Source organism: Canis lupus, chromosome 9 (genome assembly GCF_003254725.2).
Source record: "Canis lupus dingo isolate Sandy chromosome 9, ASM325472v2, whole genome shotgun sequence".
Lineage (NCBI taxonomy): Eukaryota > Metazoa > Chordata > Mammalia > Carnivora > Canidae > Canis > Canis lupus.
This window is the reverse complement of record NC_064251.1, coordinates 16,341,230-16,357,038: the sequence shown is the minus strand read 5'-3', so window position 1 is coordinate 16,357,038 and position 15,809 is coordinate 16,341,230. Positions and strand designations below refer to the sequence as shown.

Sequence of the window (15,809 nt, the reverse complement as noted above, 5' to 3'; positions counted from 1 at the left end):
TTTTTTTAGTCGTCCGAGCTTCCTAGAGTTGGAATTGGGGTGAGATTTGTGAACCTGTGGTAAACTTTCAGCACCCGTCACCACTAGAGGTTGTGCAAGCTGAGTTTTAAAGACAGGCTTTTGGGCTAAGGGCTTGTCTGGTCTTCCCTGGGTGTCCAAGGGAAACTTCAGGTGTCTGGCATGGCTTGTCCCCAGGAACTGAGGTCCAGACGGAACAGATCTGGCTCCCCAGTCTCCACAGGGACTGAGCCGTGGGCCGGTGGAGTCACTGGGCGGCTGATCTGGTACTGGGGAGAGCACGGCCAGGGATCAGAGTCTGAGGGCCCGGAGGGTGTGGCCAAAGGCAGGTTTCCCCAGAGCCACGCCCCTCCAGCCTTCAGGGCCCAGCTCGGGAAGATTGGGGGGGGGGGGTGTTGGGTGGCCCCTGCAGCTAGAAGTGAGACAGCAGGGAGGCCAGGTGTGTGGGAACGGGGGGGTGGGGGAGACTGAGGGACTGCCTGGAACATACTCTCCAGCTGGGGTTGGACATCTGAGGGATTTATGCAGCCAGCGGGTATCTGAGGAGCACCTGTTTGGGGTGGAGGATCTGAGCTGGGAATGGGGGACCTCAGGGTCTGAGAAACCAGGACCTCTGCAGAGGGGCTTACAGGCTACTTGGAGAGTCTGTCTGTGCAGCTGTGAGGAGGAAGAAAAAAGTGTCAACCACGTAGAACTATGGATGTTATATCTGTAAAAGTGAGAGAACACAAAGAAAGAGGATGGTTAGAGAGAGATGGGACTGGCAAGCAAGTAGGGCTTCCTGGAGGAGGCAGATAAGCATCAGAGCACATTAGAGCTGGATGGGGCCTCAGAATCACCTTTCTCATTCTTTGCATTTTAAGTCAAATGTTGAAAAAGGTTGTGGCCATAAAAGAGTCCAGGGGATCCCCAAGGGCTTTGGGACTGGGAGAGGCATCCCAGGCAGGGATTATAGCATGAAGGAAGGCATGAACTGGACTAGGGGAGCCATGAACTGGACTGACAGGAGGATGAGGAAAAGACTGCCCGAGGGAAGGACCCTCTGCTACAGCCCTGGCTGGCTCTGAGTCCAGGACAGTCCAAGGTGGGAAGTTGTTCTGGTCCTGCTCTGGGGACCCTGCTCTATTCCCAGGGGAGCCCCTTACCACTACCTCCCTTAGGGCAGTCCTGACTACTCAGGTTTTCCCTAGGCACATTCAGGATGTGGCTCCTTCACCAGATTAGGAGGTTCCTGCTGTCCTTGGAGCCGAGAGAAGAGGTGAGGGGGTGTGGACCATCTTTGGGCCCTGCAGGAGGACAAATGGAACCAGCAGGTTGGGACATCTCTGTCCTGAGCAGCCGCCAATGGTGAAACTACCGTCATCACACAGGGATCACACACAGGGCATCCTCCCTGGAGCCTGGCTCTTCCAGGGCCCCCAGCTCTGCCTAAGCCTGCCTGCCCATCTGTGGGGAAGAGGGTGACCACTGAGCAGCCTGCCAAGCTGATTAGTTGGTTAACTTATTGTGCTTCAATAACTTGGTCAAAGTTATCCAGCCTAGGAGCCAGGGTTTCAAGGTTGGGGCAGAACTGGATGAGCGTGTTGCCTACCATGAGAAGAGACATCCTCAGAGACTACTACTAGCCTTTTCCTACAGTCCCCACCCATGTCTCCTAAACTGCTCCTCCCCTGGGTCGGGGCTGGGCCTGTGAAACCAAGAAGCTGGGGAAGCTTATCTTAAAGCTCTTAGGCTCCCTTTTCTCTACCCCTCCCTCTCCTTGCCCTAGGCTTCTCCTTTCTTCTTCGTTATCCCAGACCCTCTCCTGTGATCTGCCTTCTCTCTAGCAAAGTATGTTCTCAGGCACTGGCATTGTATCAGACGCTCACACTTTAGTATGAATAGGCAAGCCACTTCTCTAAACCTTATTTCTGATTTTAGCCAAAAAGAAACTGAGTTTTAGACCAGGAAAAAGTAGTCTCTTAAAGAAAGCATACTTCTCTCCCTTTAGCTGCTCAGGGGCCCAGAGGAGTCCTGACCAGATTGCTTTCCTTTCATACCTACCTGTCTTGTATTCCTTTCATCCTAAACATTTGGGGTGGTGGTGGCTAATTTTGCTTCCCTGAAGTGTTATGTTGAAGCTAAAAGCAGAAAATTCTAGCCTTGACAGAAACAATCAGGAGACTCAGGGCACAGTCCTAAGCCTGCCATTAACTCAGTGGGTCACCTTGGAACGTAAATATTACATGAACTCCCAGGGCAGGCGATAGGTCAAAGCAGAGACCTAAACACTTGGCAAATCCCTTGCCTTCCGGTCTGCCCCCAGAAGCCTCTGGAATATCTTCCAGGAGCCATCAGGGCAAAACCTCTAGACTGGGTGATCTTGAAGGGCTTCTCCAGCCTTAAAATATATGATTTAAATGGTGTGCATGTGGGCCCAGCAAGGGAGCTGGGGGAGCTGTTCCTAATCTCAGGCCTGTAGAGGTGAGGGAACCCTCTGCCCATGGGGATCCTCCTTGGCCACCGTGGCACCAGATCCATGCATGCCAGGGATGAAGCCTTCCCCTCCTTGGCTTCTGCTGGGCCTGAGTGGAGAGGGAGAGAGACAGGAAGGAGGAGGGGGAAGCATTTCCTCCGCAGATGTTGCACTGGCCAAGCCAAGCTCAAAATACCCGAGATTGTTGAGATGCAAAGCATGCTTGCCATGCGGGCTGCTTGCTGCCCACTTAGCTGTGAGCACACATCTCCCCCATGCCATCCTCAGCGGGCAGCCTGGTGTGCGGCTGCAGAACAGGAAGTGGAGCTGTTTTTGGAGAGACAAAGCCCGCAGCTGGGCCGGGCTCTGTTCTCTCCGAGCCAGGGCTGTGCTGGGGTGGGGGACGAGGCTCTGGGAATGAGCTCTAGTGGGAAGGTGACCAGATTTGGTTCTCAAGCTGGGTTCCTGGAGTCCTGACATAAGAGTTGGGAAGGAAAAGGAGGGTGGATCCAGGAGGGGTTGAGGGGGACCCTGACAGGGAAAGAGTGAGCTTTTGTGTCTTTCACTCTTCTGTGGGTAGCCCTGGGATGAAGCTGACCCTTGATAAAGTCACTTAGATATCTATATTTAAGTGAATGGGTGAGTGTTACGGAGCTTGTTGGAGTAGAGGTAGGATGTGGCAACTGGTGACTTGACCAGGCTGTTCATTAAGGACATGTTCTTGGAGGATGCATGAGGGCGACCCCAAATCCAGAAGAGGAGAAAGAAGTCTGAAGGATGGAGGAATTGTGTGGTGCTCAGCAACATAAACTTGGGGCCTCTTAGCATGACAGAAAGAAGGGAGAGAGGCTTGGAGTGGATATTGAGGGTACCCCCTCTCTGCAGGACAGTCAGAGCCAAATGCCCTCTCTTCCTGGGCCAGGCACTGCCCTCAGCAATCTCCCTACTGGGAAGACCTGGTGGTGGAGAGCACAGTGTGGGGGTGGGGAGTGTGTGTGGATGTGGGTGGGTGTGTGGATGTGTGTGGGTGTGTGTGTGTAGGGGGATTTAGTGAGGGCTGTGAGGTGCGCTGAGATGTTTGAGATGAAATCACAAAGGGAACACTTACCATGCAAATGGCCCTGCTGCGGAAGCCTCTTATCAGGAGCATCTAATGGGGTTTTGCAGGGCCAAGGCCAATGCTCCAGGCAGGGCAAGGCTTTCCTGGTTCCCAGGTAGCTGCCCACAGTTGGCATGGTCCCTGGTGCCAGGCACAGCTCCTGGCCCCTCCAGCTAAGGGTCTAGACAGGCTGGCATTACCTGGTGCCCTGGGAACCGCCAGCCTTGTCCTACACCACTCACCCACATCCTGGGGGTGGCCTCCTCTGGAATCATCAGAACCTCTCAAGCAGAAAGAAGGGTGGGGGTAGGGGTGGAAGAACAGAGCCTGGGGCGCCCCCAACTGATGGGAAATGTGCTGCACCTGCCAGGTCTTCTCTGACTAGCCAGGAGTGCTCCTTGGGACCGTTCTCTTGCCTCCTCCCCACTCCCCAGGCCTCTTACTACAGGCAGGATGGGACTGGCCAAGGTCAGGTTCTCACCCAGATGGAGCTAAGAGATCTGACCCCTGAGAAGCTCCTGATTGCTCCACTCGGAGTTGGGCTGGTTCAAAGCTCTCTTCTGCTTCTTGGGGCCTTGGGAGAGTCTGGAGTACTACCGAATCCAACCAAGTTCCTTCTAGTCTAGAAGCTCCTTGAGGGCAGGAGCACGTCCCAGCAGCCAGCATGGTGCCTGGCATATAGTGAGTGCTCAAGAATGACGCTTACCTGGAGCTCACTATGTGTCAGGCACTGTTCTAAGATCTGTACAAATGTTAACTCGTTTAATCCTCCTGATAGCCCTGTGAGGTAGATATGGTGGTTGGTTATCTGCATTTTATAAATGAGGCCCAGAGAGAGAGGTGAAGTGCATTGCCCAAATTGGCACAATTGGCAAGAGGCAGGAGTGGGATTTGAACCCAGGGAGCCTGGTCCCGTTACACTCTCCCTCTAGTCAATGTGTATTTGTTAGACAGAATGAGCTCAGGGGGAGAGTGGACATTCCCAGGATCACCAATGAGTGAGGGCAGACCTGAGACCAGACTATCCAGGCCATAACGGCTTTGCGGGCCTGAGGTCCTTGGGTCCCATACACAAGCAAGTGGTGGTTAATTTTTCATCCTCTCTCTGGGATTTGGTGGTGACTAGGGTGCTGTTGAAGGTAAACAAAAGCAGTCTCCTGGGACACTTTCTCCAAATCCTGGGAGAACCTTCTTTTCCTTTCTTCAGGTTCATCCCAAATGGGGGAGCTTTAGCCAAACCATGGATGGGGTGAGCATTAAAGAGTAAAAGGAAGCCAGGGCAGGAAGGCCAGGAGCAGGGGTAGGAGCGTATCTGAGGTGAAGTCCTGAAGGGCATACTTGACTTTTCCTACCCTGGGAGAAGACAAGGTGACCCAGGAAACAGCTGGTGGGGGGGATGCCCTGGAGTCAAAACCAGAGACATCTTGCGGCATGGGGGTGGGTGACCTTTCTGGAGGTCAGCCTGGGGGAGTCTAACTGGAAGCAGAAATGGGAGGGACCTGCTGGGCCAAAGCAAATACAGCCAATTGGGGAGTGGCGTGGTCCCAGGCAGCTCAGGAACACTGGAGTCCAGCAGAAGCCTGAAGGAGCTCTTGTCCCAACCCCTGGAAGAGCAACTAGCAACTTCACAAAGTATTCATCCTCTGCTCTTGAGTCCAGAACACTGGCTACTCGTTTGGTTGATAGCATCCGACCTGACCACAGGGCAGTGTCTTTATTAAAATTCCAAATTTTGTCTGGATTCATGTGACTGATGAAGCTCACTTGATCTTTTACAGGTATACATCTTATCCCCAAGGGGCCCAACTCACATGTGGACAATAAGATTCTGCAGACAGGTTGGGGGTGCGGTTCTCAGGCCCAGGTGCCAGGGAACGTAGTTTCTTCAAGGAGAAGGGATCATGCCCATAGACCCTGAGAGGGATGGGAAACTGCAATGCCTAGAATCCTTCTGAGGTCCAGGAAGAAGCCTTCCCTAGTAGATGTGAGGATAGCCCATGAACACCATGTGAGGAAATAACGTGTTTTCTAAATTTGATGTCATGGAGCTATTTCCTCAAAGGAAATATGATCCCAACCACAACATAGGAAATAAATAAAAGGGAAACTCACTGGGTCCTGGAAGGTCTCCCAGCTGTCTTCCTAGGCCCTGAGGGGGCTCCTGAGGTGGTGCCAGGGAGCCTTCTCTGAGCGCAGCCCTAGGCAGACCAGGGCCCAGTGTGGCCTGAGGCCTCGATGCGGTTGGCTGCCTTTCCTGACCATTAATCGCTACTAAGTGTCATTACTGCTAATAAAATTAACCGACTTTATACTGGACTTCTGGGGCCATCAATCATAGGGTCTATTATACGAAATTAAAAAAGAATAGGGGCCAATGGATGGGAGAGAGAGTGTTTACTGAGCCTGCTAACAAGTGAGGGCTAGGGCATGCTGGTCCTTCACAGCTGTCGGAAGGTGGTGATCAGTGACAGCACCCTTAGTTAGACAGCCACGTCCAAGCCTTGACACTGTACTACAGATAGGACACTACTATAGATCTCTAAGATGAGAGCACAGCTGCACACGGAAAGACTCTAGGGCTGGGGCTGAAAATCTCCCCAAATGCTCCCCGAACCCGCTCAACTCTGCTTCTCCCTATGTATTTGGTTTATCCTCTTGGTCTCTCTGTGGGCCGGCTTCTTCTTTGTATCTCCTGAGTTACAGGCCCAACCACCCAAAGAAAGAAAGAGAGAGAAAGCAACCGTCTGCACAACTTAATTCAAATTCCAAATTCCCAGAGAGAGGACTGATTAGTCCAGCCTAAGTCATATGATCCTTATTGGTCCAATCCATAGGCCAGAGCAGCAGGGTCAAGTGGAATAAAATGGTCAACCACATGGTAACCATGTAGACCAGAAGAACCAATGGGTAGCCTACTCAACAGATGTCTGCAATTTAAAGGTTAAAGGTCTTAGTAACAAGCACTCAAAAAGTGATAGATGATATAACTTACACAACAGAGAGTATAAGACATGATGTAGCTATGAAGACATAATAATAATAGCTATATTTCTAGGAAAGGCATTGGAGGCAAGCCCTGAAGGATGTGCAGCCCCATTGGTCGAAATTCCCCATCACTCCCTGCCTTGTTCTCTCATCTGTCAATCAGCTGCTCACGAGGGAGGTTCCAGTTTCTGAAATGCAGGAGCAGTGTGAGCAGAAGTCTTCCCTCACATCAGCACCTGCTGTGGTGAGGAGAGCACTTGAGGGGCTGATTGGCTCCTGCTCCCTTTGCGCCCTTCATACTGGAAACCAGTCAGGGTGGGGCCTCCTCAGCTAGAGCTGACATCTGGACCTGCCAAGGGTCAAGCTCTAAGGGTTTCCTGTCAGGCTGCAGGGAGGGGTTTGGGTGTAGACCTGGTGGACCGGAAATTTACCCATTTGCCCCCAGATTAATGATTAACGGGTCCCTGCCCTCACCCTGTCTAGCAGGGGAGCCTAGGGCCAGGCTGGGCCAGGAGGAGCCTGATAGCATCTGTCTGTGCTTAGGGGTTTCGGAGATATGCTCCACACTGGGTTGGCTGCATCTGATGGATTTAGAATCTATGGGCACTTTCTGGGGGCACCTGGGGCCTGGCCAGAACCCACACTCTCCCCGGGGCAGTGTGGCATCCAGCCAGATGTCCTGGCCAGGTCAGGTGGCTCCAAACAGATCTGGGCCTTGGCTCCATGGGGTGTGGGCCTCTCCTGGAATAGTGTATATTCCAGCCATGCTGAGGGCCACCAGGGTACAGGATAGGAAATAGGAGAAACATCTCAGAGAACTTCTGGGGAGAGGCAAGGTGAACTCTTACAGGAGTCCCTGCCGTGCTGCTTATCTGCTGTATGGCTCAAGCCAGGCAATGCCTCTTCATAAAACTTTGTTTCCTTATCTGGACAACGGGAAGATCTGCCCAGGTTAAGGAATAAAGCATCTTGCGAGAGGAAAGAATTTTGAGAAACTCCAGCTAGCAGAAAGGTGAACGAGCATGTCCCAGGCACTGTGGATGGTACTTTCCATATAATCCTCCCAGCAGCCCCAGAAGGTAGAAAGGATCCCTCTTTGCACTTCCCAGAAGAAAAAAACTAAGCCTTCAAGGTTACACAGCTAGGAAGTAGGAGCGTGACTTCAGAATCCATGGACTTTGTATGTACTAGAACAGGAAGTCTGGAGCTGAAGGCTTGTTGGAAATTCATCCACCTATCTGTCAGTTCATCCATCCATCCATCCATCCATCCATCCATCTGTACATTCACTCTTCCTTCCTTCCTTCCTTCCTTCCTCCATCCAGGTATTCCCTAAGCATCTCTTTGTAATAGGCGCTGAGTGGCTGGAAGGTTGAAGCTCTAGCTGGGAATTATGGAGACAGATTGGGTCGGCAATGGGATTATTTGGGCAGCAGTATAACAGAAGGGAGAGGGGGATGTCAGGGAAGTTGCTGAGTGTTTGCCCAACATCTCCATCTGTCTCCCTGCCCCCTCTGAGCAGCGTGGCTCTCCGCTCCAGGCAGCAGCCAATACTACCTACAGGCAGTACTTTCCAGACTTCCCCCACCATAGGAGCTACCCAAGGTATGTGGTGAATACAGATCCCCAGCTGCACTCCAGACCAATAAGATCAGAATCGCCAAATGTGGATCCTGGGCATCTATATTTTTAATAAGCACCCAGATGATTTTTATGATTGGGCAAGGTTGAGAAATAGAACAGGTGAGAAGTGTAGAGACTTTGGCACCTGGAAAACTTGGACACTAGACCTTGTTACAAGTACTTTGGTTTCCTACTCTGTAAAGTGGGCACATAACCCCATGGGGCTGGCCCGTCTCCCAGCAGGGAATAAATGAAGCTCCCAGATGGTCCCCTTCCCCTTGCTTGCCCCAGGTCCTACCTGCCCTCTTCCTCCATCAGACCCTCAGGGTCACTGTCTCACTCTCTTGCTCTCTCTAGCCTGACTGGGCGGGAGGTCCTGACCCCCTTCCCAGGGCTGGGCACCGCCACGGCCCCAGCACAGGGTGGGGCCCACCTGAAGCAGTGTGACCTGCTGAAGCTGTCCCGCCGGCAGAAGCAGCTCTGCCGGAGGGAGCCCGGCCTGGCCGAGACCCTGCAGGACGCTGCTCACCTCAGCCTGCTGGAGTGCCAGTTCCAGTTCCGACATGAGCGTTGGAACTGCAGCCTGGAGGGGAGGACAGGCCTGCTCAAGAGAGGTAGGGAGGAGGGCTGGGAGAGGAGGGCTGGAGAAAGAGAAGGGCTGGGGGTAGGAGGGCTGGAGGGAGTCAGCTTTCCTGTTCCCCTGGCCTCTGGGCCCAGGCCATGCTGCCTTTGCAAACCTAGCATGGTCCTGGTGAGAAGAGTCTTGGGTTTGGGTTCTCCCTTGGTTTGGGGGGAGGTGGTACAGAAGAGCGAAAGAAACACAGAGAAGGAGGAGGCACAGCCCATTCCTGGATCATGGAGGAGCCCACAGATGAGATGGGTGGTCCCCCAGTCCCACTCCCTCAGTCTCCAGCGCACACACAGGAACACAGGCACACACGTATGCACGCCAAACAAAGTGGAAGAGCGTATAAGGATGGAAGGCAGGCAGTAGTTGGCCAAATACCCTGAGATGGGTCAAATTCTTGTGTTCACTCATGCCCTGTGACTTTGTTCATCACACCATTGGCCCATAATTCCCCCCTTCCCTTCCATTCTCACTCCACCTTCTTCCCTCCTCCTGTATCCCTCCACACCTCATTCACTAAGCCTCTGGTGAGGCTTGCAGCGAGCCAGCCACGGTGCTGGATGCTGGAGGCACAGGGCTGAACAAGAAGATCCCGTGTGCCCCTGGAGAGCATACAGCCTCCGGGGGAGACAGGTCAGCATGTGACTCTGTCACCAAGTAGCAAGGGACTTTTACTGAAAGGCAGTGATGACATATAGAAGGAGCCAGCCCCCTTGTAGGCCAGCTGCTCTCCACAGCTGGGGAGGGTCTAGGATGGAGCTGATGCTATGCCAGGTACCCCGGAGAATAGGTCGGGTGAGCACGCCCCAAGAGTACAAGAGTAGCGATGGTCCTGGAAGGGGGTGGGATGATCCGTCTGGAACAAGTCATGCAGGAGACCCAAAGTTACTCATTAGGTCAATAGGTCATTAGGTCTACTGCACAAGTAGGTAGGAGAGAGTGACATTTAAGAGGACTTATGAAGCACAGGAAGCCCACAGAGGATCAGGGGATCAGGGGCCTCAGAAATGGGTCAGTCCATTTGCCTGCACACTGACTTGGAGTCGAGATCAGTGGTTTAGCCTCAGCTCTGCTCCTCACCAGGGGCCCGAGTCACTTGTCTTTGCACCTTAGTGTCCTCATCTGCCCACTAAAGGCAGTAACCCCTGTCCGCTGCCCTGGGAACCTGGGCATAAACTCCATAGTGCGTTTGACAGTTCCGTCTAAACCGCAGCTTGCAGCCTGAGCCTAAGGGGCAGGTGATAGGAGGCTGCCCAGGGCCATGTCCTGAGGTCCACATGATCCTTGTCTGGCTCATCACAGCGCCCCCATCATCCTCTTCTGCTCTCAGTGGGTGAAGGGCAGCCTCTGAGCCCAGTCTCCTCCTCCCTCCTGGATAACTGCCCCCCTCCCCATGCCCGGCCCAGGTTTCAAGGAGACAGCCTTCCTGTATGCAGTGTCCTCGGCCGCCCTCACCCACACGCTGGCCCGGGCCTGCAGTGCCGGGCGCATGGAGCGCTGCACCTGTGATGACTCTCCGGGCCTGGAGAGCCGGCAGGCCTGGCAGTGGGGCGTGTGCGGCGACAACCTCAAGTACAGCACCAAGTTCCTGAGCAACTTCCTGGGGCCCAAGAGAGGAAGCAAAGACCTGAGGGCACGGGTGGATGCTCACAATACCCACATGGGCATCAAGGTGAGTGTGTTGCCTGAAGGCCTCAAAGCCCTGCCCCAGCCAGGGTGCAGGAGTGGGCAGCAAGGTCAATGGGAGGCCAGCATCGGCCCTGCCCCCAACACGCACGCAGCTGTCCCAGGAAGAACCCCATTTCTTCCACCAGCATGCCACTACCAGGTGCCAGGAAGTAGGGAAGGGTCCTGGACACCACCATGGGCTAGGCAGCAGGAGAGAGCCAGGCTGGGGACTGGGCCCTCATGAGGCAGCAGCGTGTTTGGAGAAGGGTCTCCATTCCAGGGACTGGCTTTCCTGATGTCCGAGAAGCCCATGTAGTTTGAAAACTACATTGACCTTTGACCTGGTGCAACACCTCCACTTCCTCCATGTTACAGATGGAGAGACGGAGGAGGCCCAGAGGAGGGAAGGGGCTTAGCGGAGGCACACAGTAGTGGGAGGACGGGAGGGTGAAAGGTATCTAGGTCTAGTGGGATGAGAAGCTGGAAGAGGCCAGGGTTGCAAGTCTTTAGGACTGGCTTCTGTGTCCTCACTGCTGAGTTGGTATAAACCAGGGCTGCTGTGCTCAGCTTTCTACTCTGCAAGCACTCTGGGCCAAGGGAAGGAGCAGGGGCCGAGATCTGGCCCAAGGTGTGCGCATTGGCCCAGCGGAAGCATGGCCTTGAGCTAATTTGCACCAAAGTGGCACATGGGTTAGCTTGGGTCCTATTTGCCCCCTTCTGGTGTCTCTTGCCCATCCTGCTACCACATCCTGCCATGGTCTATGCTCTGGGGATGGGCCCCTGACCACACCTGCATTTTCTCTCCTCGCAGGCAGTGAAGAGTGGCCTCAGGACCACATGTAAGTGCCACGGTGTTTCAGGCTCCTGCGCCGTGCGCACCTGCTGGAAGCAGCTCTCCCCGTTCCGAGAGACAGGCCAGGCACTAAAGCTGCGCTATGACTCAGCTGTCAAGGTGTCCAGTGCTACCAACGAGGCCTTGGGCCGCCTGGAGCTGTGGGCACCTGTCCGGCCTGGCAGCCCCGCCAAAGGCCTGGCCCCACGGCCTGGGGACCTGGTCTACATGGAAGACTCGCCCAGTTTCTGCCGGCCCAGCAAGTACTCGCCAGGCACAGCGGGCAGGGTGTGTTCTCGGGAGGCCAGCTGCAGCAGCCTGTGCTGCGGGCGGGGCTATGACACCCAGAGCCGCCTGGTGGCCTTCTCCTGCCACTGCCAGGTGCAGTGGTGTTGCTACGTTGAGTGCCAGCAGTGCGTGCAGGAGGAGCTCGTGTATACCTGCAAGCACTAGGCCTGCTGCCTGGTGTGCCAGGGGGCACTGCCAGGACCCCGCAGTGCTCGGCCACCTTGAGGCCCCTCCAGGCAGGAACACACAGCATGCACGCACTCACCGACATACGAGCCAGTGTGCACGCACTCCTCTCTCCACCAGGCCTCAGCAGCCTTTCCGTCCCTCTACACTCAGCAGAGAGAGGTTCAGAGGGATCAGAACTGAGAGTCCCCAGCCTTGTTGGAGCAGGAAAACAGAGTAGGAAAGGATGTGGGGGGAATAAGGGAGACCAAGAGGAGGATAGGACTGAGGGTTTTTTGGGGGGCAGTGGGCGGGGAGGGACATCCTGCTATCTCAATTCTTCGGGTTAGTGGCCTAGAGCCAGTAAGACGCTGGGAGGTGAGCCTATGAGCCAGCAGGGCACTGGGAGGCAGTGTCAGCTGGACGCAAAGGCTGGAGCCTGAGCCTGACAGGGATGGGTCAATCCCTGTCTGCTCAGGTCACAGTGAGCCCTGGGGGCCGCACAACCCCACCCCCCGTGGCTTTGCTGTGCTAGTGGGAGGGAGAAAGGCTAGGTAGTAGGAGCTGTTTGTTTGCAGAAAGGAAAGCATTCTGGGCTTGAGTGGAACCAAGTCAGATCCGTGCCCTGGAGCCCTGTGTCCTTGGTTTGGTGTTTAAAATACTCACGGAGGCCTCATTCTTTCCTTGAGAGCTGCATTAGCCATACCCGCCCAGCCCTGCTCCGTAAGAGCACCAGTGGATGCGAGGTGGTAGGGAGAGCCGGTCCCCAGGTGGGGCGCAGATAGTGCACGGAGGCTGCACAGAGAGACAGTGACCCATCCCTGTTTTCTGGATGTGGAACCTTTACTCTCAGCCCAGGAGAGAGTGACAGCCTTTGGTTCAAGGCAGGGACGCCGGGAGCTCAGTTTCTCATCTTCCCTGCAGGCCTGGTATGGTCAGGTCCCTGTGGTGGTGGTCCACCTGTGCCGTGAGGCCCCAACACAGCTGACATTCATGACACAGAAGAGGTCTGATTCTGGTTACATTTCTCCTCTTATAGCTACTCATCTAATTAAGGTTTTACCCTGGAGTTACAGGCGTGGGAAAGTCTTTGCTAAGCCTGGCTCCTTGGGGGCCCCCTTCACTTACGAATAGCCCCCACTTTGGCTCTTACCTGAGGAATAGACGTGACTTTGCTAATTTCCTCTGATCCTGTGGACATTTCCAGTGCTACCTACCAAGGCCCTGTGTGGGAGAAAGAGGAAGTAACTGGTATACACACACACACACACACACACACACACACACACGTGCTCCTTGGACCTGCCAGGTTGAGGGTTCACATTTTAGCAGCACACCCTCTCTGGTTCAGAACCAAGTCCTTGCAGGGGTCACTCTGCTGGAAGCAGAGTGTTTCCCCAGAGCAGGGCCCAGTGCCAGCCAGGAGGAAGTGGCCTCCTTCGGGAAACCCTCGGCTGCTTTGCCGGCCCTGCCGCGCCCTCTGTCAGCTTCCTCTGAACCCAGAGTTGCTGAACCTCTGCTCAACAGAAATTTCAGAATTGGCTGTCTGCTCAGAAACAACCAGTGCAAGCCCAGGAAGAAGCCCTGGGCTCCCTGGGACCTCCAAGGGCGAGGAGCTGTCCTGGCTGGGGTGGGTCAGGGCAGCTCATGAGATGCTGGAAGGATCTCTGGCTACAGAAGTTCTGATGAGAAGCCAAACTTACCTGAGATGCCCTCAATGGACTGACCCTGCTGACCCAGGTAGCCAGCCCACATCTTGTCAAGAAGAGCAAAAAAGGAGAGTGGGCTGGTTTTATAGTTTCTTCCACTCCCCGCCCCCCCACCGCATAGAGACTTTTTCTTTGCCAGCCCAATCCATCTGAGGCCCCAACTCTGCCTCTACCTTGCCCCAGCCCTCGGCATAAGGGACCAGAGGCCTCCCTGGCAGGAAAAAGGGACCTGATCCACCCACACGCCATCTGCATCCCCAGCTCCATGCCTGGCAGTGTTGGGGTTGCAAGAGGATAAAGGCAGACTCTGAGGGACTGAGGCCATGGTGGGCCACCAACCCCAACAACCTAGGCCAATGACACGAGGTGTGGGCTCTGAGAGTGCCTCGGCCTGTGGGGGAGGTCCTCCCTGCCTAGCCTTTTCTCTCCTTCCTTGCTCCATCTCTTTCTATTCCGGGTGCCCCCAAAGGTCCACATCAACCCTGCTGGGGCCCCTCACTCTACAGCTTTAAGGGAAATGCTCACAGGGTATATTTTTGGTCTACCTCACATATATAATTTTTAGGGCAAAAGAAAATAATTTATATAGCTAAGATATATGAGAAAATATTTATGTATAATATTTATATAGTTTCTATATTTCATGGGCAGCACCTGCGGGGGCTGTGTGTTCTGTCAGAAGCCAGCTGTCTGGGGAGACACAGCTTGGCCAGACCCGGGGGTCACCCCTGAGCTGCTCACCAGGGGGCTGGGGTGTCTCACAGGTTCTTGCAACCAGCCTCTCTTGGCGCTGATGAGAACACTTCTCCTCTGTGCATGAGGCCTGCTGGGCTTGATCCAGACTGTCCTTGTGGAGGTTTTGTAAATTCTCTGTTCTTCTGGGTCCCAGGCCCCCTCTTCTGCTCTAGCAAAACTATCTTGCTCATAATAATAATGACAACAAAGATGCCCACTCTTTGCATTTGTAAAGCACTTTCGGTTTTCAGAAACTCTTGTCCCTTGAATCCCGTTTGATTTCCCTTTATCCCCAGAAGAGTGTGTGTGTGTGTGTGTGTGTGTGTCGCGTGCATGCGTGTTGTGGGGGAGGGGCTCATGCCCAGTTTACAGATGTGGCCCAGAGAGGGAGGGATGTCCCCAAAGTCACACTGAGGAGGTCCATCCAAGGAGTATGGAAATTCTGCATGGGCCGCTCGCTATGGGAGCGGACTTGCCCTGAGCCGATGGAGCCCAGGGAAGTGGCTGTGTCTCTGGCTGTGCGTGACCCTGGCCTTTCGGATCTGGATAGCACGTCAGCATTTTTCCAAGCAGAGTCCTGTGTCTCAGGAGCTGGGAAATGCCTGAGAGGCCTGGAGAGACAAGGACCTCGTGGAAGCCACTTGGGGGCTGCAGGAGAGGATTGGGCAACTACATCACACGGCCCCTCCCAGCCTGCAGATGGGTTTCATCTCATTTGCTCTCATTTGTGTTTTTCTCTTAAAAATGAATTGCTTTCCATTGGATTTCTGACTTGCCTTCTAAAATCAGTCATGCTGGCAAACGGAGCTTGTCTTCCCACCTTGCCACAGTCAGCTACAGGGAGGGAGCCCTGTTAGGCCGTGTGAAGGGTCCCCAGTTTGTCAAGTGCCCCCACCTCAGTCCGCCTCACTCCTGGATGTTCCTGCCTGGCTCTCGTGAGCACATCGTGTACCTCCCCCTGTCCAGATAAGCCCAGTGTCCCTGTGTCCTTCATGACCTGGCAGACAGGCCCACAAACAGACCCATGCCAGCCCCGAAGATTATTTCTTATTTCCAGAGTTTCCTCTCTCAACAGCCATGAACTTCAAGTGTTTTTTGTCTCAGCACGTTTTGGAATTCCAGTGGGAGCTATCATATATCAAGTACCTGTTATGTCCATCCATTCAATCAGTGATGACTTAGGAAGCCCGGGCTGAACTCCAGGCACCTCTCTGGGTACTGGGGTACAGCAGTGGGCAAAATCAAGTCCCTGACTCACAGGGCTGACACTCTAGTGGGGGAGAGACACAATAAACCAATAAATTCTGTATCAGTTGTTTGTACTCTGTCTTGATTTGTTGCAATAACCCTGCATGTTGGACACAACCAGTGAAGGCTCTCGAATGCCGCTAGGAAACAAAGACATCAGGATTTGAGCACAGATCTTCTGGCCTTCAAAGTATGGCTAGTTCCCTCTCTGGACTGCTGCTTCCTCTCATCTATAGACAGGGCAGGAATGGATCACTGCCTTTAATGGATCCTGGGTAAATGGAGGCCTAGGGGAAGGAGGTAACCCATCTGAGGTTACATGCTAAGTCAGACCAGCTGGAGCCTGGGTCCGCTCC

General features: G+C 54.2%; 1 protein-coding gene across 1 annotated transcript; it reads left to right on the top strand.

Annotated features, from left to right (window-relative positions):
• Positions 1-8,349: 8,349 nt before the first annotated feature.
• On the top strand, positions 8,350-15,517 carry WNT9B (Wnt family member 9B). The gene is made up of 3 exons (XM_025436707.3): positions 8,350-8,794; positions 10,215-10,480; positions 11,288-15,517. Exons 1-3 carry the CDS (start codon positions 8,431-8,433, stop codon positions 11,759-11,761), a joined length of 1,104 nt encoding a protein of 367 aa, XP_025292492.1. The 5' UTR covers positions 8,350-8,430; the 3' UTR covers positions 11,762-15,517.
• Positions 15,518-15,809: the final 292 nt, after the last annotated feature.